The sequence below is a fragment of the Salvia splendens genome, chromosome 12 (assembly GCF_004379255.2).
Source record: "Salvia splendens isolate huo1 chromosome 12, SspV2, whole genome shotgun sequence".
NCBI lineage: Eukaryota > Viridiplantae > Streptophyta > Magnoliopsida > Lamiales > Lamiaceae > Salvia > Salvia splendens.
The window spans coordinates 4,066,011-4,090,619 of NC_056043.1; the positions used below are offsets into that span (position 1 = coordinate 4,066,011).

Genomic DNA, 24,609 nt, shown 5'->3' on the forward strand with positions numbered 1-24,609 from the left:
ACACATTTCATTACATTAATTCATAAATTGTCTAATCTTACATAGAGATATTATATTCTCTTACAATACGGTTCCTAAAACCATTATGTTCTAATTCCCATTCGTCAATATAAACTGAATTTTAAGAACAATACTACTATTACTTTGTCATAAACTGAAGGTAGTATTGTGATTCCGTGACTTTGTAAATATCACAATTAATGAATGTAGGAATTTTTTAATTATCAATGGGTACAATAAATAAATCCATATTTTATCACTTTTCTAAATATCAGTAAGTATGCGAGAAATAATCCACAAGCAGCCATCCATATTTAACAAATTGATTTCAAACATTTATAAAAGAAAATGATGCATTACTAGTCTAATATCAAGCTTTATGTCGATTTTGCATTTATTATCAAACATTGATTAGGTAAAGGTAAATTGTATCTCTAATCTGTCTATGATTTTGAGTTGGTTCAACCGAAGTAATTCGCTCCCTCATAATTCAATCATCTAATTTTTTTAAAAAATTTCAGTATAATAAATTTCAATCGGTTTACCTAAAAATTATTTCTATCGTGATTTTGATAAAAGTTTGGATATATAATGTTTTCTAGTTAGTGTGTTTCTTTCATAATAAGCGGTATCTCCGAATTACTGAGTAATGGTTTGTTTCAGTCTAATTACTGTTTTATTAATAGGAATCACACTACTTCATCTTAGACCATCCACAATAGGAATAGCACAGCCATAGCCTAGTCACTGTCACATCATCAGCACTAAAAATCTTCCTGCCACATCATCAAAACAAACAAATAGCCCAGCAATAGCCCAGACATAGCCTAGCCACATAATATCCACATCACTATTAACAAATATATACAAAATGAAATAATTAACAATCACACAATATACGAAATTTAATTTACGAGACATATACGGGAAAAGTTTAATAATAATATTAAAAATTAAAAAAGTACAATAATTTTAAAAAATACATTAATTTAAAAAAAATACAATAATAAAAAGGAGTGCCAATTCACTCCTCGTCTCCGTCGTCGCCGCGTATATATAGTGTTTCGGGAAAAAAAAGGACGAGCAAAGCGCGTATATATAGTGTTTCGGAAAAAAAAAATTTAAATTTCGCGCTAGGCGGTGCGCTGGGCGATCCAGGCGCTGCAATAGCGCCGAGCGGACCGCCCAGCGCCACGCGACCGCCCAGCGCTGCGCGATTTCTCTCTTCATTCACCCGCTGGGCGACTGCAATAGACCGCCCAACGAACCGCCCAGCGCCGGCGCTCGGCTGGGCGGTCGGCTGGGCGGCATTGTGGATGGTCTTAACATAGTTATTATACAGTCTTTTTACGTAGGCTTTGCAAGTTGCAAATATTTTATAATTTATGATTAAGTTTTATTTTAGTATATGATGAAGCCAATACTGGAAAGTGTAACATTTTTTATTAGGACACAAATTGTGCTGATATACTATACTTAAAGTCAACTCGATAAAAAATATTCTTTCGGCAAAAGTAGTCGAAAGTAGACTACTCCATCCTTCCGCCATTAAGAGTCTAATTTCTTGATGGCACGAGTTTTAAAAAATGTTAAAAAAAGTTAGTGAAAAAAAGTTAGTGGAATAGAGATTCTACTTGTATATATTAGTTTTAAATAAAATGTGAGTGAAATTAGTTAATTGAATATGAGACTCTATTACTATTTATGGTAAAAGTGAATCAGACTCTTATTCGCGAACAGACTAAAATTGCAAAACGGAACTCGCAAAACAGAACTCTTATTCACAGACGGAGGAAGTATTAATTATAACATCAACACACAAAAGTAATTTTAAAATATTATTTTTTCAAAAGGAAAATTGATTAGAAAAAATCATGTTTTTCTAGTATTTTACACAATCTTGAACATAGTCTTAAAAATTACGAACAATTTTTTGAATTGTACAAATTGCCTACACTAAAGTTTTTAGCATAAATTTTACCTAACATGGAATGCCAATACTAAATTTAATATTTAATACTAATGAAACGTAGCTCTCATCAGTTTAATCATACCCATAAAATGCAATGTAGCTGACTATTACATATATTTTTTGGAATTTCACATAGGCAAAATTCATGCCAGAAATTTCAGTGTGGTAAATATGCAAAATTCAAAAAATTGTTGTAATTTAATTTCACTTTTAGTGTGAGAATAACAAATTTTTGTATAGGATGATTTTTCTGATATATGTAGAGAATAGGATCGATTGCAGCATTAAATTTAGTTTTATAACATACACAAGTAGAGAATAGAAGAGACGATATATGTTTACCACAATAAACAATTTTGATTCCTTTATCATTAAAAGTCACATTTAATTTTTGTTTTTGTAATATAAATAAACTAAATAGATCACATATTACATTAATTCATTTTATCATGAATTAATACTACTAATACTATACAAAAGTGAGATTTTAAAGTACTTATTTCTAAATCACAATTTTTTATATACAGATATAACAAAACAGTATAACCATTATAAAAATAAAATATGATGTTATTTTAACATTTTGGTCAAGATAATAACCAAATTTCTAATTTACAAATTCTTGCAAATCTATAACCGTATTGGCTAAATCCTCTTTATGCGCATTATTAGTTTAGTTAAGAAAATTTAAGAATTAATTATTTTTTCATAATATTTTCAGAAGGAAGCAAATTTCGCAAGCAAAAAAAACATCAAGCCCGTTGTTTTGGAGAAGTAATTTGAATGTAGATGCATCTGAATGCATAAGCTTCATCACAAAGAAGCCGATGCCAGAATCTCAGCACCACCGTTATGTTTGTATCGTCAACGCAAAGCGCTGTAAACACCATTAATTCTTTAGCGCATCAGTGACTCTAATGAGTTGCCTTTCTCCAAACAACAAATTCGAAACACAAAAAAAAAAAAGAAAACTAGAAGATCTCAGATCCAGATTTTAGAGATATCATGCAAAAAAATCTGAACAAATTTCAATCGATTTAGTATACATCATATAATCCTTAGATCGATTCTCCTACACGGCTATTTTACTTGGATTTATTGAGCATCAAAATGTGAAAAAAAAACATTGAAATTGAGGGGAATTAGTTTAAAATGTAGGCGCATCTGAATGCAGCAGCTCCATCGGAAAGAAGCCGTTGCCAGAATCTCAGCACCACCGCTAGGTTTCTATCGGCAACGTAAAGCGCTGTAAACACCATAGATTCTTTGGTGCTTCAGTGACTCTAATGAGTTGCCTCTCATAAACAATAGATTCGTTGAAAAACTATATGGATAAAAGGGGGAAATGTATTGGATGAGAAACAGATCCAGAAACCGAAAACGCCTGAAGGCTGAAATGATGGAAACAATTTTCAGATTGAAGAAAAACCTCTCAAAACAGAGCCAGCTCCGATTTAAGACCGTGTATTATTATCCTCTAAAGTAGAAAATGAAAACTCAGCTAAATGAAAAAAATGAGTGAGATGTTCAAATCCAAGCTTGTGTTTCTCACTATATAAAGTAGTGAGAAAAACCCTAGAGAGGCACACACACACAGGGTGCGATACGCCGCAATCTACCACTTTGGTTCATTCGGCGAATGTATAGGAAAATCTTGAATTTCGTATTTTTAATTTTTAATACTCCTGCCATTTAGTATAATTGTTTTAATTTTCATATACTTATTTTAGATCATGTTTTTAATTTATGTTATTTTTTTATTATAGTATTTTAAAGTAATTTTAAATTATTAGTTATTAAATTGCAATTATATTAGTATTACATTTCTTATTATAGTAACTATTTAAAAATGAAAGTGGGATAAAGTTAAACTTAATGCAGTATTGTGGCTAAAATAAAATTTGCTGACATGGCAGAGAGGAAAAATAGTGTTGTAGGTTTCCTTGATAAGAAAACAGTCATAGTAGATAGTAGGAGTGGACTACCAACGTCCAGCTTAAAACTCCTCCGGCCATCATCATGCTTATCCTATAATAATGCCCTAACCTTCCCACATTTTAGGTAATGCCCTTGCCTCTAATTTAATTCATTTTAATTGTTGATTTTTATCAAATATTTAAAAAAATAAAATGCAATGCGTTGTATATATATAGTAGAAATAAAAAATTAATTTTTTTAATGAAAAATTAGCTCGGCTCGCCTATTACTCCGCAATAGGTAGCACCCTAGCCGGCTCATCCACGCCCTAGCTCTAGGGCATTTCTCTCCCCTTCTCTCGGCTAGCTAAGCGCCTAGCCGCACACTGGTGGCTTAGTCCACTATTGTGATTGGCTGACAGCAGAATTTTGTTTCCAAATACTATAAACTTAAATGAAAAATCTATGAAATAAATTACTAGCACTATGCAGGCAACCAATTTCTTAACTTTAAGCCATATCCCTCCATCCAATAGGACAGCATTAGCAATTTAGCATCATCAAAGATATTAGTTAGTAGTCTATAAAGAAATTATTCTGTTCATTATTTATTCCTCCATCAAATTCTAAAGCCAAGAAGAGATCATCTAAATCACAAGAACATACAGATTATGAATATCACGAGAAGGGGAAGAAAATGTAAAAGGCATTTCATAAAGGCACACATGAAATAATGCACAAGTCTGCAAATACAGATCAGTTTATAGGAAAAACAAGAACTCCTTAAGCTAGAGCCTAAAAGAATAATTCCAAAAACTAACAGTCTTTCCTAATTGATTATAAGAAGCCAGAGGATTTAAAATTATTAGCTGCTGTTGACAAAGAATGATGCTCAGACTTTGCTCTTGTGCTCCGGTCTATGAGTGAACTCGAAGTCAATGTGCACAAATGCTCTCTCCACCTCGGACAGTTGCTCCAGCTTTTCTTGTAGCGTTTCGCCGATGTTATGTGCTTCGCCCAACATCATGTTTTGCGGCAACACAATGTCAACCTCCACGAAATAATGAGTACCAAATGTGTATGCCCTAACTGTGTCAATGTGCTGAATTTCTTCATGATGATTCCATATCAGATAAGTCAGTTTTGTGAGGAAATCTGGAGGTGCTGTTCTTCCAATTAGCGACCTCACGTTTTCGAAAACTGTCCTACTCCATGTGTTGATTGTGTAAATTGCAATCTGCAACATAGGAGAAATATTAAGCCTGATAACTATCAATCTGACAGCGAATGAATGCTGATCCAACTACGAACTTTTTTTGTGACTACTTTATATATGGTGTCATGTGAGGATGTGACTTCATTATCTGAAATATAAATACTAGAAGAAACACTAAGTGAGAGTATACTCACGATCATGGCTCCAGTAGGATCTATCCACCAGTAGAAACGGACAGCCAAAACAGCAGTGGCTAATCCGACAGAGTTGGTGATCACATCAAAGAAATGATCTTGAGCATAGGCTCTGACAATTTCATTCTTGAATTGGCGACAATAAACCATAAGCACGAACTTCACTACGGTTACAGATACCATGATCCCTATCATCCACATCTCTTGGTTATGGTTCATCTCTGGCCCATTCTGTTCCACAAGAATAAAAAATATTCGTGTAAACCAATGTAGAAAACAAGAGCTGAACATTTTGCAATGAGATAACTGAATCCATCTGCCAGCCCACTTCTCAGGGTATACAGTTATTTAAAGATGGAATACCTTAGCTATCAGTTGCCGAACAGACTCAAGTATAATTTGTAATCCCAGTGTTGCCATAACAGAAGCAAAAACAATGATGCCCTGTCAAAGACGTACTCAGTTAAAAAGAGTCATATGGTTATAAGACAGCACATCTTGTTAACTAATAGTATGCCCTATAACAAGTGTATTGTTTTGAAGAAGATACAAAATCTTACCACTGGCTGCATCCTTTTCTTTCCAATTGGATAATGATACTGGTTAGGATTTTTCATAGCATAGGCCGTAAACCACAAGATCAGCCCAGATAATAGGTCAAGGAAAGAGTCCATAGTTGATGCAATGACAGCTAAAGATCTGCTCTCAAGTGAAGCATACACTTTTGCAATAAAAAGGACCAGATTGGCAGCATTAGATATATGAACAGCTAGCCTCTCACTCTTTGCTAGTTGTTTCAGTTGATCCTGGAAAGATATAAGAGTAGAATAAGTCATAAAAACAAGCATGATTTTACACAACCTTTCTGATCTTCAAGTAGAGTATAGAGATGAAACACTCGCCAACCAAAGAAGACATATGTTATAAGAAGGAAAAATTAAAAGGGAGAAGTTTTAATTGTATATATGATTGACACAGGGATGAGTTTACTTAGAAAGAGTGTCTGAAGCAAATTAAGGTGATCTGAAAACACGTGAATTTTGATTTTTAAGTACCATGTTTGGTTCTAACGAGTATAACAAAACACAATAGCTATTTGGATTTTGTTAAGATGAGGAAACAAAATGCTACCTCAGTAAGAGCATCTGCTAAAGCACCGGATTCATGGATTGTCTCCATTTCATTGAATCCTTCGAGGAGTCTCTCCTGGTTTTTGTAATATTCAGCAATTTTTCGTTGTTTCTCTGGCAGGAAAAAAATAATTACATATTCACATTAAAACTCACAGTAAAAACCCAATGAGCAAATGAATTAAACACAGAGAAGCTCACACAATTCAATGCAGAATTAGGTACTCATAAAGCATGTTACTTTGTATGCAAATCACTTGTTACCGTATAAGGCATACAGAATTTGGATAGAACATATGGTTCAATGGCTGGTTCCAAATTGAATTTAAGAAAATATTGCCGTTGAATGTATTTCATTTTAAGGACGAACTGTTATAACTAACAAAAATATCTTGGAGTATTTAACAGCCAGACTTTTATAGTTTTATTATGCTTGTAAATTACAAGCTACTTGCAATTAGTCAGAGAAGAAGCTCATTTTTTTAATATAATTAGATAAAAAATATTATAAATCCATAATTTCTTGGGATTGCCACCACCACCATCTAACCTCACAAATCACCATCACCACCACTACCCCAAACCTTCTAAACCGCCGCCACCGTGGCATGATGTTGACAATTGAAACTAAAAAAATAACATATAACTGTCCCACATCAGTCTCAAGAGAAAACTAGTATATAAATCCCATGGGCCACTCCTGCTATCACCAATTGGTTTGGATTTCTATCATGGCATCAGAGCAGGTCCCCGACTGTGGCTCAAATTTAATTGACCCAACAGTATATCTGGGCCGAAACCGAAAAAATGAGTGACCCAGCAGTATATCTGGACTTAAAATTTGAGCCAAGTGGTCCAATTGATCGAAACAAATATTGGGTCAGTTATCCAATCGATTAGAAAAAGTCCAACCACTTCAAGTCCGATCAGAAAAAAGCCCAACCCCTCCTCCAAGGAGGGTTTGAGGGAGGGGGTTGGCAAAATAACAAAAACGTCAAGCATGTACAATTGAGTTTTATGGAGAATTTTGATATCCTAGGCTGTCAATTAATTCAGAACGACAGGTGTCTTTCAACAACAGGGTGGTATTACAAGCGGGAATGATTATGGCTGCCAAATTATAACCAAAGAATTATTTCTGCAAAAGAAAAACTAGGACTGGTCAGCGTGCAATGGAAACTTCGGCAGGGAAATCATATCAAGTATCTCAAATTTTCATCTGAATCAAACATCACAAATTTGCCATCTGAAACAAACCGGAAAATAATAAAATAAATAGGAACACATCATGTTTAAATCTCCATTAAAAAAATTGAAAGGAGACTGGAAAGCAAAAAACCAAAAAAAGAAGAATTAGATCCAGAATTATTCCTATTCTTTAACATATTTGTATCTGCCGCGCGCATCAAGGAAAAAAGGAGTGTTTCTATACATGATTCACGCGACTTATTTACTAGTAGTAGCTTTTTGGCACAGTTCCCCTAATATTCTCCACATAAAATTCGGTGAATCGGCGATAAATTATAAATATGCACAAAAACAGAGCGTGAGTTGGATGTACTACATACTTTTATTCCGGAGGAGGCGCGGGATGTTGAAAGTGGAGCGGCGGTTGTCGGACTCGCGCTCCGGCAAGCGGAACTCGTCCAAGTTGAGCCTCCACGAAGGCTGGCGGACGCCATCGATCATATCGGCGCCTAACAACTCTCTGCTGCTTTCGCCGACGACGGCGGCGCCGCTGCCACTCTCCATTGAGTGAGGTTTTTTCTAGGTTTTGAATTTGGGCGGATTTTGTGAAGGTGTGATGTAATGTAGTTGAAGAAATGGAAAAATCTCCTTTCCCCTGAAAATAAGCATGGGAAGTTGGGGAATGAGCTTCATTCATATACTCTACATACATCATCATACGTGTTCACCAGTAATTGGCCTTTTCTCTTAATTAGTTTGGCACTTCTTTTATAATTATATTAATGGATAATAGTTATTTAAATAAAAAAATATGTATTTTGTACAAATTCGGATAAAATCAATGATGAGATGATGATATAATAGTCGAATTGCCTACAGCCAGACCAACATAAGAGAGAGAGGTTGGCCATGAGGGAAAACTCGGCATATATGGCTGGATAATTCCAAGTTACTATATCATCGTTGATTTTATCTTAATCTGTAAGGTAGATAGTTGACAAAATAAAATAAAATTTCATAATTTAATTTAAATCAAAATTCTATTTCATACTCGATAAAATCAATGATGATATAATAATCGAAATTACCTAGAATTTGATTAAAATTCGTGATTTAAATTTAATTATCTCATATACTTATCATAAATGCATTCCTCAACTAAAAGAAGCAACAAAAACGAATTTAGGGTTATTTTCAATAGACATTGCAAATTGGGAAAATCACGGATCAGATATATTTGTTTTTTGATTGTGATTGATTGATTTAAAGAGTAATTAATAGTATTATAGTTTGAATTGGCTTCGGGAAATGGATAAAATAATAATAAAAAGGCCTCTACCTAATCCCCTTTACTCTTTGTGCAGAATCATGAGGTTTTATGCACTACTTTAGTACTATTTCATAAAAGTGACCATATCAAGTTTATAAAGTAGTGCCATTTGTTAGAGCATTCGATGGAATAGATTATTTTGTGAAAAAAAAATGTGAGAAATTAAGGGTCCCAAAACCTTTCATTTTCTTAAGTTTTTTGCTTTTCAACTTAAGGTAACCTTCAAGTGGTTTATGAGGATCATTAATGCCAAGACTTTTGAAGTGGTCTCTCCTATCCTATAAATAGATGGGTTTGAGAGATGAGAAGGACACACCAACAACAAATATTCTCTCTACTCTCTCTAGTCTCTACATTCTAGTGTGCATCTTAGGAGCATTGTATTGCTCGGTTCTCGCCTCTAATTCAAGTTCGCTGGTGCCTACGAGTTTGAGGTGCTTCAACTCGGTAGGAGGAAAGTTGTTTCATCTTTGGGGACATTACGCCAATCCGTGAGCACTAGCAGGGGCGTATTTCGTCTTGCGGAGAGAGGGATACCTCGACTCGACTTGAAGAAGACCATAGTTTGCATCTTGTTCTTTTATTGTATTTACTTTGTTTTATTTACCTTCTAGTTTGTTGTTCTTTTGTGATAGCAATAGTTTGCCCGTGTAAAGGCTGCATTATTTCCAACAATCGCAAGACAAAATATTGTACTCTTGTTGAAATCATGTCGATGCGCTGTGGAGTGGTTAATTCCTTGAGATCTATTCTCTTGAGAATGGTGTTTATCGTTTGTCATCTGACAAGCAAGATCAATTTAGACTTGGTAGTAGTAATTGGGATGCATAGGTTATTGAATATACCAATGCACATATGATTTAATATAATTGTGTACTTATTAATGGAGACAGTATTGTGCAAATTATTTGAACGTGTTGTTATAAACAACAAAGATCACGAGGTGGTCGCAATGGTCTCCGACGTGAACCATGGTAACAATCCAAATGAATGGTTTGTTGATACGGGTGCCACATGTCATGTGTGCTCTGAGAGAAGCGTCTTTTCTACTTACAAATCTGTTGGACGTAGAAAAGTATGCATGGGAAACCAAGCCTCTTCTGAGGTGGTTGGTGTGGGTAATGTGTTCCTAAAATTAGGATCAGGAAAGGTTCTTACCCTTAAGGATGTGCTGCATGTCCCAGACATCCGAAATAATTTGGTGTCAGGCTCACTTCTAGTAAATCATGGATTTTCACTAGAATTTGAGTGTGAAAATGTTATATTGACCAAGTATGAAAAGTTCATAGGTGAAGATCACCTAGTGAATGGGCTTTTTGAGCTGAATGTTATGGTCATTCACCGTGGAAAAGGAATAAGCAATAAGGAAGATGACACATCCTCTTATTTGCTTGAAAGCTCTGATTTATGGCATAATAGATTGAGACATGTAAATCTAAATGCTATAAAAAGATTAGTGAATCTTGATTTACTAAAAGTTCACGAGTTTAACTCACAAAAGAAATGTGAAGTTTGTGTTGAAGCAAAAATAACCAAGCTACCGTTTCGCTCGGTAGAACGGAGCACAAAACCTCTAGAATTAATTCATACAGGCGTATGTGATTTAAAATTTGTGCAAACTAGAGGTGGTAAAAAGTACTTCATCACATTTATAAAAGATTACTCAAGATATTCCTAAGTACTTGAAGGGTACTGTGATGCAAATTGGATCTCTGATTCAAAAGACTCGTTATCGACAAGTGGGTATGTGTTTACTGTGGGGGTGGTGCTGTCTCGTGGAAATTAACAAAACAGACGTGTATTGCTCGTTCCACCATGGAATATGAGTTTTTCGCATTGGATAAAGCAGGGGAAGAAGCCGAGTGGCTCAGAAATTTCCTAGAATGTATTTCATGTTGGAAGAAGCCAATGCCCACAGTATTGATACACTGCGATAGCAAAGCAGCTATAGGTAGAGCACAAAGTGGCTTTTATAATGGTAAGTCTCGACATATTCGTCGGCGACATAATACCGTAAGGCAGTTGATCACAAGTGGCATTATCTCAGTTGACTAGGTAAAGTCAGTGGATAACTTAGCGGATCCGTTAACAAAAGGTTTAAACTGTGATCAAATGCATAAATTGCTAAAAGGAATGAGACTGAAAACCACATCTTAAAAGATAAGTATAGTGGTAACCCAACCATACGATTGGAGATTCCCTGAGATTGGTTCAATGGGAAAACGAAGCTATACAAATCTGTTGTAACGCTCAGAAGATTTTAATCTTCGCTCATTCTTTAGAAATCATTGAGTGTTGTAACATGCACGTGGTAAGAGGTTAAGTCTTTTGACTTTTAATGATTCTTGAAATCTCAAGGAGATGCAGTATGACAGGATACTCATGAAAGAATCACCTATATAAGTGAGAAGTAGGGCCGCTTTGTGTGTGTGTCACTTATGAATTCCAAAGAGGTGTTCCAAGGCCGAAATGGACACAAACATGAGAACTGATGGAGTTGAGACAATATTGTGTTGATGCTATTGACTAGGCATACACCAAGGAAGAATAGTTCAAGGCATCGCGTCCACTAGCCCGCCGGTATGTCCGATAGTGTTGACTATGGAAGGTTCAAAATCACAAGTTACCTCTCCAAATATAGTATCGTTTCTCGAGAATTGAGCAAAAGAGTCTACATGCATGCATACACGTCCTGTGTTGGTTTGAGCTTGCAGCGCTCTAACCAATGTGGGGGATTGTGGTAAAAAAAACATGTGAGAAATTAGAGGGTCCCAAAACCTTTCCTTTTCTTAAGTCTTTTGGCTTTTCAACTTAAGGTAACCTCCAAGTGGTTTATGAGGATCCTTAAAGCCAAGACTTTTGAAGTGGTCTCTCCTATCCTATAAATAGATGGGTTTGAGAGACGAGAAGGACACACCAACAACAAATATTCTCTCTACTCTCTCTAGTCTCTACATTCTAGTGTGTATCTTAGGAGCATTGCATTGTTCGGTTCTCGCCTCCAATTCAAGTTCGCCGGTGCCTACGACTTTGAGGTGCTTCAACTCGGTAGGAGGAAAGTCGTTTCATCTTTGGGGACATTACGCCAATCCGTGAGCACTTGAAGAAGACCATAGTTTGCATCTTGTTCTTTTATTATATTTACTTTGTTTTAGTGATAGCAAGAGTTTGTCCGTGTAAAGGCTGCATTATTTCCAACATGTTTTCACTTATTTACAGTATTTATATTGTAGTCTCCTAATTTTGTTCAAAATTAAATTCAAAGATTATCTAATTTAATTATTTATTTGTTCAAATCAAGCAAAAAAAATTGAATTGTTGCCCTTTTTGACTAGTTTGAAAGCTAGCAATTCAGTTTTAACACGATACCGACCAATATTATGTGTACACATTAAAATTGCATGCAAACCTAACTGTACTAATAAAAAAGTGCAAACTTAATTATCTACGCTAAAGTAACGAATATTGTCTATAAGTATAAAAATGTAATGAAGAAATCCATTACCTTCACACAGTCGAATGGTGATCAGCTGCTTTAAATTTAATATTTAATGAGTCACAATGAATTTTAAGTGAGATTATTTTTGGGGTCAGGATTGGATATTTCTTGCTAATTCTTGACGACTTTCATTCACAAACCAATATATGTTTGAAATTTTAAGTGAGTATTATAGTATTATGCTGGAAATTTATTCTATATTCCAAACAAATACCATATGCTTGCTGTGTGAATATTGTTGGATGACAACCACAAGTTTTTTTTATGATGATATTGTACAGGACAATTTGTGGTACAAGCAAGATATATAGGTCAATTTGATTTTCAAATAAATAAAATATTTTAAAACAAGAGTATGAAAGTCTGAGATACTATTAATTTATTATGCTAAAAACATCTATTTTAAATTCCGAAAAATATATGATTGCTGTATGAATATTGTTGGATGACAACCACACGTTTTTTATGATAATGTTGAATAGGACACAATTGGTACAAGCAAGGTATATAGGACAATTTTGACCGTAAATGATTGAATTTAATAAAAAAAAGTCAAATCTACGTATAAACCTATGTCAAACAAATATTTTCACAAGTAACAACACAATATTCTTGATTGTAATTAATGGAGTACCACATACTATTACTCCATATTCTTTAAGCAGTCATATATATTTGTTATTCTCAAAATAAATTTTAATATAGGATAATACTAGCCCGAGACAATACTATAAAGTTACAACGATGAGGAATCATTTAATATGGGGGAATAGAAAGAAACTTTAATTGAGTTACCACATTTGGATTTTAATTCTATATTTGTAATACATACGGTAAATCTTTATTGGTAGTTCAGGCGTTAGGCTTAAATTGGTATATCAACTCAATGCATTAAGTTGTCTGATTTTGTTGCACACTTTATATCGTAAAATCCATGCTTCATCTATTGGAGGAAACCTAACACTATATAGCTAGTTTGTGATGCGTAGGGTAAATAAAAATAATACTAATAGAATTTGCAAAAAGAAAAATAGGATAAATAATTGAGATGGTATACTTATATGTACCTAAAGGCCTTAAAAACAGTGTGTTTTCGAGCGCATTCTAAGAGCATCGTTAACGCTACGGGCTGGGCCGCAAATCGCGAGTCTCTGCCCGTACTACGCGTTAGATGGGAGAGAGTCACTGCCTGGGCTGGTCCCGGGGCAGCATTCCCGGCCTGGTGACCGTCCCAGGCCGTGACTCTCTCCCGTCTAACGCGTAGGACGGGCCGGGACTTGCGATTTGCGGCCCGACCCGTCTTACGCGTTAACGATGCCCTTAGAATGCGCTCGAAAACACACTGTTTTTAAGGCCTTTAGGTACATATAAGTATACCATCTAAATTATTTATCCTATTTTCCGGACTAGTGACCGTCCCGCGGCCCGGCCCAGGGTTATTTCGTGTTCGGCCGGGCTGCAACGAATTTTTTTTTTGAAATTTGATTTTTTTTTATAAATACTACTCCATCCATTTTCATACATATTCAACTTCAAATCTCTTCCTAAAATTTGAAAAAATGCCTCCTCGTCAAACATTATTCGAATCTCAAATGTCCCGGTTGTTAGCAGAGGCGGTACCGGCAATCCAAGAAGAAATCAACAACGAAGTAGAACGCTACCAAGCTGCTATTCAAGCTTGGAACGAATAATAAATCCGGGTGCCACGTACTCGGATGTATATTCACCGAGACCGTGAACAAGCTGCCTTGCGGCTTTTCACGGATTATTTCTCTAGAGATTCGGGATGGAATGATCAGATGTTCCGTCGCCGGTTCCGGATGCGGAGGCCTTTGTTCCTACGCATTGTCAACACAGTTGTAGCTCGTGACACGTATTTCTGCCAAACCACCGATGTTGTGGGCCGACAAAGTATATCGACGTTGCAGAAATGCACGTCTGCCATTCGTCAACTCGCTTCCGGAACTACATCAATTCTGTCGGGCAGTCGTCGAAGCATTCAAGGATACATACTTGAGAAAGCCAACGACCGACGACGTTAGGAAGTTGGTTGACATGCACGAGCGTGCCCACGGCTTCCCGGAGATGCTTGGAAGCATCGACTGTATGCACTGGCAGTGGAAGAATTGTCCAACGGCGTGGAGAGGACAATACACTAGCGGGCACAAGGGTACACATCCCACGATTGTGTTGGAGGTCGTTGCCGACAAACGATTGTAGATCTAGCATGCCTACTTTGGTGTCGCGGGGTCCAACAACAATCTCAATATGTTGAACGAGTCTCCATTGTTCAACGACTTGTGTGCCGGGCGAGCGCCGAACTAGAGTTCACGGCCAAACCACCGTCGATATAGTATGAGGTACTATCTGGCAGACGGGATCTACCCTCGATGGCCCGTGTTCGTGAAGACTATCACATGTTCGACAACGGATCGGAGGGCATTGTTTGCCCAAAGGCAAGAGGCGGCTCGGAAAGATGTCGAGCGTGCATTCGGAGTCCTCCAAGCATGGTGGGCTATTGTGAAGGGAGCGGCCCGTGGTTGGCAGCGGTCACTAGTCGCCGACATCATGCATGCATGTATCATAATGCATAACATGATCGTTGAGGACGAGGAAGATAATGTTACTTTGTGGAGCGACGATCCGCTCGCCAGCACCGGGAGTGACTACGTTGTCACCAACCCGCCCGTGCAGGGCCTTCCTCCCGACATCTGCAATGTCATGGCCCGTTCAGCTGCGATGCGCCAAGAGGAACAACACACTCGCCTCCAAGCCGATCTAATCGAAGAAATTTGGACTCGCACCAACGTTTTCCAGCATTGACGTTATATTTTTAGGTTTTTTATTTTGTGTTTTAAAATTTCTATGTTGTAATTTTCAATCTTCGATTGAAATTAACTTTTCCGTGTTATAAATTTCCGGCATTTTTTATTTTACGTTTAAAATAGGTTGAAGTTGTGAATAGTGTCATTTATTAGTTGCGGCCCGGGTTGTGGCCTGCAGGGTTAGAGCAGTTGGGGCCTGGGCCACAACTGTAGAGAAATGATGACGTGGAGAGGACTTGGAGCCTGAAATCTGGCCGGGGTTAATGATGCCCTAAGGGGCAAAATTGAGACACCTCATAACTCTGATCAGTGAAATCTGAGGTTTCTTTACTTAAAAATCATAAAAGGAAAATGAGATAATTAATGGAGAATGAAAAAAATGATGAAGTGGGATGATTAATGGGAACAAAAGGGAGTATATGAAATATACAGTTATACATATTATTTTATATTAAATATATGAGCAATAATGATATTCTAAAAAACAGGCCAAGATAGTTGGGATGATAAAAAAAAGAAAACAAATCAAGAATATTTTGAGAATTTTTTATAGTATTATAATTTATTATTTGACATTAGACTATTCCCTCCGTTCCATAGTAGTAGAGTTATTTTGCCATTTTGGTATGTTCTATAGTAGTGGAGTCATTTTCCTTTTTAGTAAACGTCAACACTTTTCTTCTCACTTACTTGTTCCTCTCCCTTACTTTATTCTCTCTACTTTTTCTTCTCTTCTACTTTATTATCTTTTTATTTAATACATTACACGTCTTTTTCTTAATCTCCGTGCCGAAAAGAAATGTCTCTACTACTATAAAACGGAGCGGAATATTATATATAAGGGGCAAACCTTCAAAAGCTTTAGTTGCATTCTCTATCCAAAAGTTGATTGTTTAATAAAATCCCCACTTTATCTAACAAATTATCAAGATAAATTATAAATCACATTCCAATAATTATTTATATGTACAAAATTTATGGTCATATCAAATAATTCAAGCGAGACATATTCATATATATATATTCTCCCGGCATACGTAACTCCCTTCTTAACTTTTCTACTTTTTGTAACAGAGAAATGCTTCCACTACTAAAAGTTCGAAAAATTACAAAATAGTAATGTCACTTTTCTGAATGGATGAACCATATCATAAAATATAATTATGATTTTTTATAAAAAAAGAGTAAAGATTATTGTGGAGTAGGTGCAATTTTGTGCGTGTGTGACAGATTGAATATATATATTAGCCCACGATGGAAGATAAGGACATTATCTCTAAAATATCAAAGGAAATATGTCACCAATTTTTGCACGAAGCATGGGATATTTGGGCAGTGAAATCAATTTCTAAGTGTGTAAAGTTAGATTCCAAAGCCTTTTATTTTTAAGTGGGATTCCACATATTCGAGATGTTAGGTTTGAACTTTGAATAGTTAGATATATACATAGTTATTTTTCAAAAGATAATTTACTTTATAGTCATATTTAATAATTTACCATAATAAATTCGATTTATAAAATACCAACGAAATAATAAAATGCATCTTTAAAGTATAAATCATAAATATTTATTATAATAATTGTTTTTTCACATATTAATTTTTTTAATAAAGAATTACCAAATACTATAATTAATAAATAAACAATAAAATTAGGTTATAAGACTCCTCAAATAATTGATATTACTAATAGAAAACCTGATTTGCCGTTGAATTCTCTAATGCGAAATGGACATCTCACTTAACAAATAAAATGGCCTGAACAGCACCATTACTCGGCCCATAAATGACCAAATTTGTATTGGACTTTTAGCCCATTTAAAATAAAACATAACCCACTACATAAAGATTCCCCCACTTCTCATTCTTTGAAATTTGAATGGGAACATGAGTCTTTGATCAGTGTGAATTCGTATACTTTGTGAATTTTTTGAAGATAATTTTAATACTCAATCCATCCTCGAAAAAATGTTTTGGTACAACTAGTAGGAATTCGTATATTTGTGATTTTTTGAAGATAATTTTAATACTCAATCCATACACAAAATATTGTCCATATTTGATCGGCACAAATTTCAAAAAATGCGAAAGAAAATTGAGTGGAAAAAGTTAATAGAGTGTGTGTCATGCTTTTAAAGTTTTATAGTGAAATGTGAATGTAATGATGTAGTTGAGTGTGAAGTCCACTAACCTAAAATGTAAAAAAAATGTAAACAATATTTTATGGATAACCAAAAATAGAAATGCGGACAATATTTAATTGACGAAGGGAGTATCAAACTAAAGTCCTCCATCCACGATTAGGAGTCCCATTTTTTCGTTTTGATATATTCGGGGTAATTACATGTTTCATACAAAATGTTTTATCTTTGTTCCAATTTAGTACAAAAAGTATTAAGTTTACATATTTCATACAAAAAGTTTACTTAGTGTTTCAAAATAATACATTCCGCTAAATCCCTACTAACTCCGTTACTTCCAATTACATCATACATACAAAAAGTTTCATCAATGTTTCAAATTTGTACAAAAAGTTTTAAATTAAAACTTTCCATTAATTATTTCGAACACAGTTATTTTTATTACTCACAAAAATGAAAAACACATAGAAAAAAAAATCACCACTCTTCACCATCAAAGTAGCGAATTGCATTTTATTGTCGAAGCTTTCTCATGTAACGATGGAGAATACAACTAAAAAGATATTGAATCTTTTTTGTAAAAATTAAATATTGACTTATTGACAATTTGAAGCTCAAAATTAGCCATTTTGTAAAGATGAAATATGGACTTATTTTATACTGTGTTCTATAAAAAATACAATAAAAAAATAAAGTATATTGAGAGACAGAATTTTTTTAAACCATGATTCATTGCTAGAATAATTGATATTGATGTTATTTTTTTAGAGTGATTAATTGTATTAAATCTCTAATTATTATTTTATTATGATGATAAGTTGGACAAATTATAAACTAACGAGCGGAGTTTAAAATATTTAACGGAATGTATTAATTTAAAACACTAATGTAACTTTTTGTATGAAATATATAAACTTAATACTTTTTGTACTAAATTGAAACAAAGGTAAAACATTGTGTATGAAACATGTAATTATCCCGATATATTCACAATAAGAGTCTCAATTCACTTTTATTATAAGTAAATAATAAATATATCTCACGTTCTACTAACAATTTTCACTCACATATATTTTATTAAAATTAATATATAAAATTGTTCAAAACCCACCTCTTATTCAACTTCTACTTACTTTTTTTATATATATCTTAAAATTCGCATCAAATTCGAATAGGATCTATTCTATTATTTCTACTTACCTTTTTTTATATATCTTGGGATTCGTTTCACTAACAGAAGAAGTAAGTCATTTTTTGACAAATTCTAGACAATATAGTTTGACCGAATTTCTCTTCCATATGGTCCACTAATATTTTTGGTGTAACAACTAAGAGTAATGTATACTATTTATCACTGCCTTTTTTAAAAATCTCTGATGTGGGAAATTTGCATTCGAAATAAAACCAACGTTATACAATGATCTGATCTATACAAAAATATCAGTACAAGGCACGTTTTCTACACGAGAATCTAATTTATTGAGACATTGTTACGGTATGATTTTATAATTAATATTTTATGGCTCACTTATATTAAGGTATGATTTTATAATTAATATTTTATGGCTCACTTATCTTGGGACGGAGGGGTATTAAATTTCAGAAGTGAAAAGATAAGTTTCATAAATTGTAACGTACCTTGATTTTGAGTGGGACCACCGGACCAGATTGGTTTTTTGAACAATATTAAGAATTCAGATATTGAAAGATTTTTCGAAAGTGAAAAGATAAATTTATATCAGTTTTATATCTGTAACGCTTCTTAATTTTGAACGGTATAATTTTTTGACAAAAAAACTATGCACCAACATCATGGATTACCACATAAGGTTCTTTAAATATTCACAAAATATTGTACAATAACAATTTATATCTAAAAGATAACTGATTCCCTTGTAAAATAATTCTGGTTCACACTATTAATTATTCTAGAAAAAATTATTGATTTTGATTTATGAGTAATTTCCTTGCTACATAATTTTAGATAAAAATTTATGACTAGTTTCACTGTTTGGATTTAAATTTATTCTAGAAAAAATTATTGCTTTTGATTTATGATTATATATTAGTTGAAGAAATATGGGTGAGCTTTGTCCATTTTGAGAATACAAAGAATTTTATAATTATTTTTTTATTATAGTATAAATTTTAATTTTAATGTAAATATGTAATATTGGTTGTTTTAATGGAAGAGTAAATGTCAATTTTGGTCCTAAACATATGGTCGAAATACGAATTTGGTCCAAAACATTCACTTTTTAAAAAACGGGTCCTAAACAAATGAAATCCGTGTCGATTAGGTCCATTTTTTACAGTTCTGTCAATTTTTTACGGTCAACTGTCGATTAACGAAATGTTGACCCGATTAGGCAATTTTGATTACTGTAGCATATATACATTTTTTTGAAAAAATTGTAAATGCAAAATTAATAATGCAAAATTTGAAAATGCAAAATTATAAATGCAAAATAAAAATGTAAAATGAAAAATACAAAATACAAAATTAAAACAAGTTTCTGATATTAAAATGCAAAATATATGGGATTCACTTTAAAACTTTCATTTCTCCCTCTCTTTTTCTCCAAGAACCCTACTTTCATCTTTCTCAACAACACTACCATACACCATCCGTCCGACCCATCGGATATGGCCGACTCTAGGTGCAGCAGGGGTTCTGGAGATGGCAGCGGCGCTCAAGACCTTTATTTAGCTACGTTTTTTGCAATTGCAAGAAGGTAGCGTAGCTTCGGATTGTCACCAACCAAACAAAAAATTGAGAAATTGATGATTGTTGTGTTATATTGTCTATGGTTTGTTGTTGTTGTAACAATTGTTTGTGTATTCAAGAAATTTGATGGATTTGAATGCAAAACCGTAATTTTGAATGATGAATTTTGAATTTTGGATGAATTTTGAATCTGAATCTGAATTTGATTTTGAATATGGATGGATGGATTTTGAATATGCTGCATACCATTATGGGATGAATTTTTGAATTTCGATTAGAAATTCTGCATGGATTTTTTATTGTGAATATGAATAAGAAAATGTACAACTCAATAAACGTAAAAGTAGTCCATGATATTCATAATCAAGCTCAAATAGGTCATGGACATTTTACAATAATTAGATGACTAATAATTCGAGTTTAAGCCTAATCGGGTCAACATTTTGTTAATCGACGGTTGACCGTTAAAAATTGACGGAACCGTAAAAAATGGACCTAATCGACACGAATTTAATTTGTTATGGACCCGTTTTTCAAAAAGTAAATGTTTTGGATCAAATTCGTATTCCGGTCATATGCTTAGGACCAAAATTGACCTTTACTCTTAATGAAATTAATAATTTTCATTTTAATCATAAGTATATATAAATATGAATATTGTTAATCGATTAATATTTAGGGTGATTTTGAAAGCACATGGATACAAGTATTAGAGATATATACATGAATAATGTAATTACTTGATTCAAGTGTTTTTCGATGCACCGAGATGTCGTTGCTTGAAGAACAAATTAAGGAAACCCAAACAATTCAGCAGCAGAAACACAACCATTTATATAAAGATACACTCGTATACTTTTGTTAGTAATATACTTTCATTTTAAATATCGATTCTTTGAGCAATGCAACAACATTATGTGTTACCCAACTTAAGGTATGTGAAAACTGAAAAGCTATATGATTGTTTATATAGTAGTATCACTTTTTGAATAGCAAAATAATTCATCTTCCTACTTAAATTTGGATATGCACTATCATCGACAAAGCTCCATTATTAAGAAAAATAATATTCCCTTCGTCCGGCATTAGGAGTCCCGGTTGAGTTGGATGCGGGTTTTAAGAGCATCCAGAGTGGTGCGGATGTCCCGACGGACTTCCCAAAAACACCTCCTGTCACGTCATAAGGACCTCTCACTGCACTGTCACGTCATAAAGACATCCCACTGCACAATGACGGACATCCCGGCGGACATCCACAATCATAAAAATTCACAAATATGCAATTTACGGAATTAAAATTTCGACACAAATACGGGAAAAATGCAACCATTTTATTTTAAAAAAAACATACGTATTTAAATTTTTAAAAAAATACATTGTTCACCAAAAAACACTATCCCAAACCAAAAAACGATTCAAACAAAGTACATGTTATGCCTTGAATCTGTATAGTTTGCCGCTAGCCGAACGCGGAGTGCTCCCAGCCCGACGGTATGATATGTTTTTGTTTTAGGCCTTCATTTTCGATGATATTACTTGCGTTAGAGTTTTTAAAAAATCGTATATAAAGAGTTTGCAATGAGCCGTATATATAGAGTTTACAACGAGCCGTATATATAGAGTTTTTTTAAAAAAAATTAAATTAAAAAATTGGGACATCCGCCGTGACATCCGTCATGGCACCGCAACGGCGGACCTCACGACGGACATCACCGGAAAGCCGCGGATCTGCGGTGTCCGCAGCGGACGTCAACATCCGTCCCTCCCACCCCTAATGGCGGATGTCCCGCGCAGACATCTGGCACGCCGGTCGGACGTCCGCCGGGAAATCCGCCAGCGGATGCTCTAAGAAATGTTTGAGTGTGTAATAATTGAAGTGCGTGATAATGGAATGTGGAACCTATTTGCATTATTAATTTGCTTTATTCTTTGGATATGTTTTTACTTGTGCTTTTTAGTGTTTTATTTTATAATATTTTTATTTCACTTTTTATGAAAATGTCTAACGGGGACTCCTAATGCCGGACGGATGAAAATGGTCAACCGGGACTCCTAATGCCGGACGGAGGGAGTAGTTATTATTTGTTGAATACGTAAATATATACCACGATGTAAGGTTATAATAGCCTTTTAATTCAACATGGCATATGTGGGGAAAAGAGACAATGAATCAAAGACCCGAATCATAGGGGACTTGTGTCGCCGGTAGCCAGGAATTCCCGTTTAGAAAATAGCCGACCGTGAACCAACCGGCCTCCTTTTCACTAAGTTTAGGGTTAACTCCTTTCCAATTCACCCGATCCTTAGTTTCCGCGCCATCCCCTCGGTTATCGTACTCCGCAAGAAAAACAGTGTCTGTCGTCGTGGGTGGGTCCCACTGTGTCCACCCCTTGGGATCGATCAATTTATTCATAATATTTTCCATGAACACAACCGAGGCGTAGGGCCTCCACGGCCGCCCGAGGAAGGTTCTCACGCCCGTCAGGTCTCCCGACTCTCGGATTGTGCTGGATTGCACCACGATCCCGGTCTGGGAATACGAGTCGGTCCGGCTTTGGGCCGTGATCACGTTGTATTGGCCTTGGAGTGGCTTTCTGACCATGATGCTGCTCCTTTGTATGACTACGGCCGCGTTGCCAAAGATGAAGTCGATTGTGCCGTAGATTTCGCACTCGCAGTAGAACTGGCGGTTGGCTAGGGTGCAGAGGGTGTCTTGGTAGGCGTCCATGCCGCACCGGTAGAATACTGAGCGGTCTGCGGCCGAGAGGAGGGCCACCGCTTGTTCGCCGATGGCTCCAGCCGTGTTGGTGAATTTTATGTCCCGGGCTATGAATCCCTCTCCGTAAACGGCTGCTCACGAAGCCAGGATGTTAGAATAGTACTCATTCTGTCCCACAAAAGATGCCACATTTGTGAGATGACACGAGGTTTTATTTTGTTTGTTAAGTAGTATATTAAAAAAAAACTATTTCTATTTTAGTCCGTCCCTTAAAAGTAGAAATTTTCTAAAACTTTCTATTTTTGGAAGTGGATCCCACAATTCACTAACACTATTTTCACTACTTTTTCTCTTCCCCTCTCTTACTTTACCCATTTTTCTCTTCCTTTCTTTTACTTTACCAATTCATCTCTCTTACTTTTACTAATTATACATTAAAATCTGTGTCGTTTCAAAAATTTCTATTTTTCAAAGACGGAGATAGTATTAATGTGAAACAAAACTTTTCCCAAAGACGAAAATGCAACATCTTTAATTTAGTGGAATAAACTAAAAGGAAAGTGAGACATTTTTTGTGAGACGGTAAACTAAAAGGAAAGGAAAGTGAGACATCTTTTTAAAAACATGAAATAAAGTATTGAACGTATTATGGATATGGTTAGGGTTTAAGAAACACATCTGTATAAAACATATGGAGAGAGAATAAAAAAAGTTACCAAAGGTAGGGGTTTCCCAAGTCTCGGCTCCACCTTGATGGCTTAAGTTGCTGTAGATTAAGGTATTCTGTATCCCATCTCCAATCACCATCACATTCCACATATCTGCTTCAACCTTCACATTTTCATAATAAGACCCCCTCTTCACATAAATCACATATCTCTTCGTGCTATTTCTCGGCGCATTTTGCACCGCATCCCTTACTGTCTTATACTTCCCCGACCCATCTTCGGCCACCACAACGTCAGCATTGATCGTGGAATCCGCCTGCAGGAGATTCCTGTCCCCGTCGGATAGCCAGCTTGGATATTCAGAATCTTTGATCAAAACATCACTTTTATTGTTCAACACGGCCATCAGTTTGGTGGCGCCTCTGTTGAGATCAATGGGATACTTGAGTTTGTTGTATACAGATTCGAAGATCTCCCGTGGTTGATCCTCGAATCCGTCTATGCACGTCTGCAGAGTGGTGCCTGCAGCGCATGTCATGGACATCACTCCGGCCTTGTCTACATCGGCCGAGAGGGATCGGTTGAGGTTGTATATCGCGAGAGGGAGAAGCTCCTGGCAAGATTTTAGTGCGGATAAGGCCAGTTTGTTGTCTGCAATATTAGTGTTGTTGATCATTCTTATGAGATCTCCATTGCCACTGAAATATGGGATTGCTAATGAAATTTGTTGCATTGTCAACTCTGTCAAGTTCTTGCCCTGGCTTTCATTTGAAATGCCTTTCTCCAAGATGTTATCATCGGATGCTGCAACCGCTTGAGATATGGTAATAGCTATGCAAATGATTAAGGTTACAACAGAGGCCATGGTCATGGATGGAAGTGTTAGAGATAAGAAAAAATTCCGAGCCTGTATAGGCGGTACTCTTACTATTACAATCGAAGAAAAAGAACAACCACAATGGAATGGGAATTACAATGAAAAATACAACTAACTAATTTTAAGTTGAGTTGAGGAAAACCTATTTTTGCAAGACAAATTATGCTTAGGCGCTTAGTCTAGTATTCTCAGATTGGCGTATTGCC

The 24,609-nt window shown here is 35.3% G+C and overlaps 2 protein-coding genes across 2 annotated transcripts; both read right to left on the minus strand.

The window, feature by feature from the left end:
* Positions 1-4,576: 4,576 nt before the first annotated feature.
* Positions 4,577-8,331, minus strand: LOC121759502 (metal tolerance protein 10-like). The gene is made up of 6 exons (XM_042155104.1): positions 7,997-8,331; positions 6,430-6,542; positions 5,859-6,104; positions 5,662-5,742; positions 5,299-5,529; positions 4,577-5,125 (listed from the first exon to the last, which is right to left on the minus strand). The coding sequence occupies exons 1-6, from the start codon at positions 8,178-8,180 to the stop codon at positions 4,781-4,783; spliced, it is 1,200 nt and encodes a 399-aa protein (XP_042011038.1). The 5' UTR covers positions 8,181-8,331; the 3' UTR covers positions 4,577-4,780.
* A 13,978-nt stretch (positions 8,332-22,309) lies between these two features.
* Positions 22,310-24,391, minus strand: LOC121757428 (pectinesterase-like). The gene is made up of 2 exons (XM_042152976.1): positions 23,575-24,391; positions 22,310-22,989 (listed from the first exon to the last, which is right to left on the minus strand). Exons 1-2 carry the CDS (start codon positions 24,389-24,391, stop codon positions 22,310-22,312), a joined length of 1,497 nt encoding a protein of 498 aa, XP_042008910.1.
* Between the last annotated feature and the right edge of the window lie 218 nt (positions 24,392-24,609).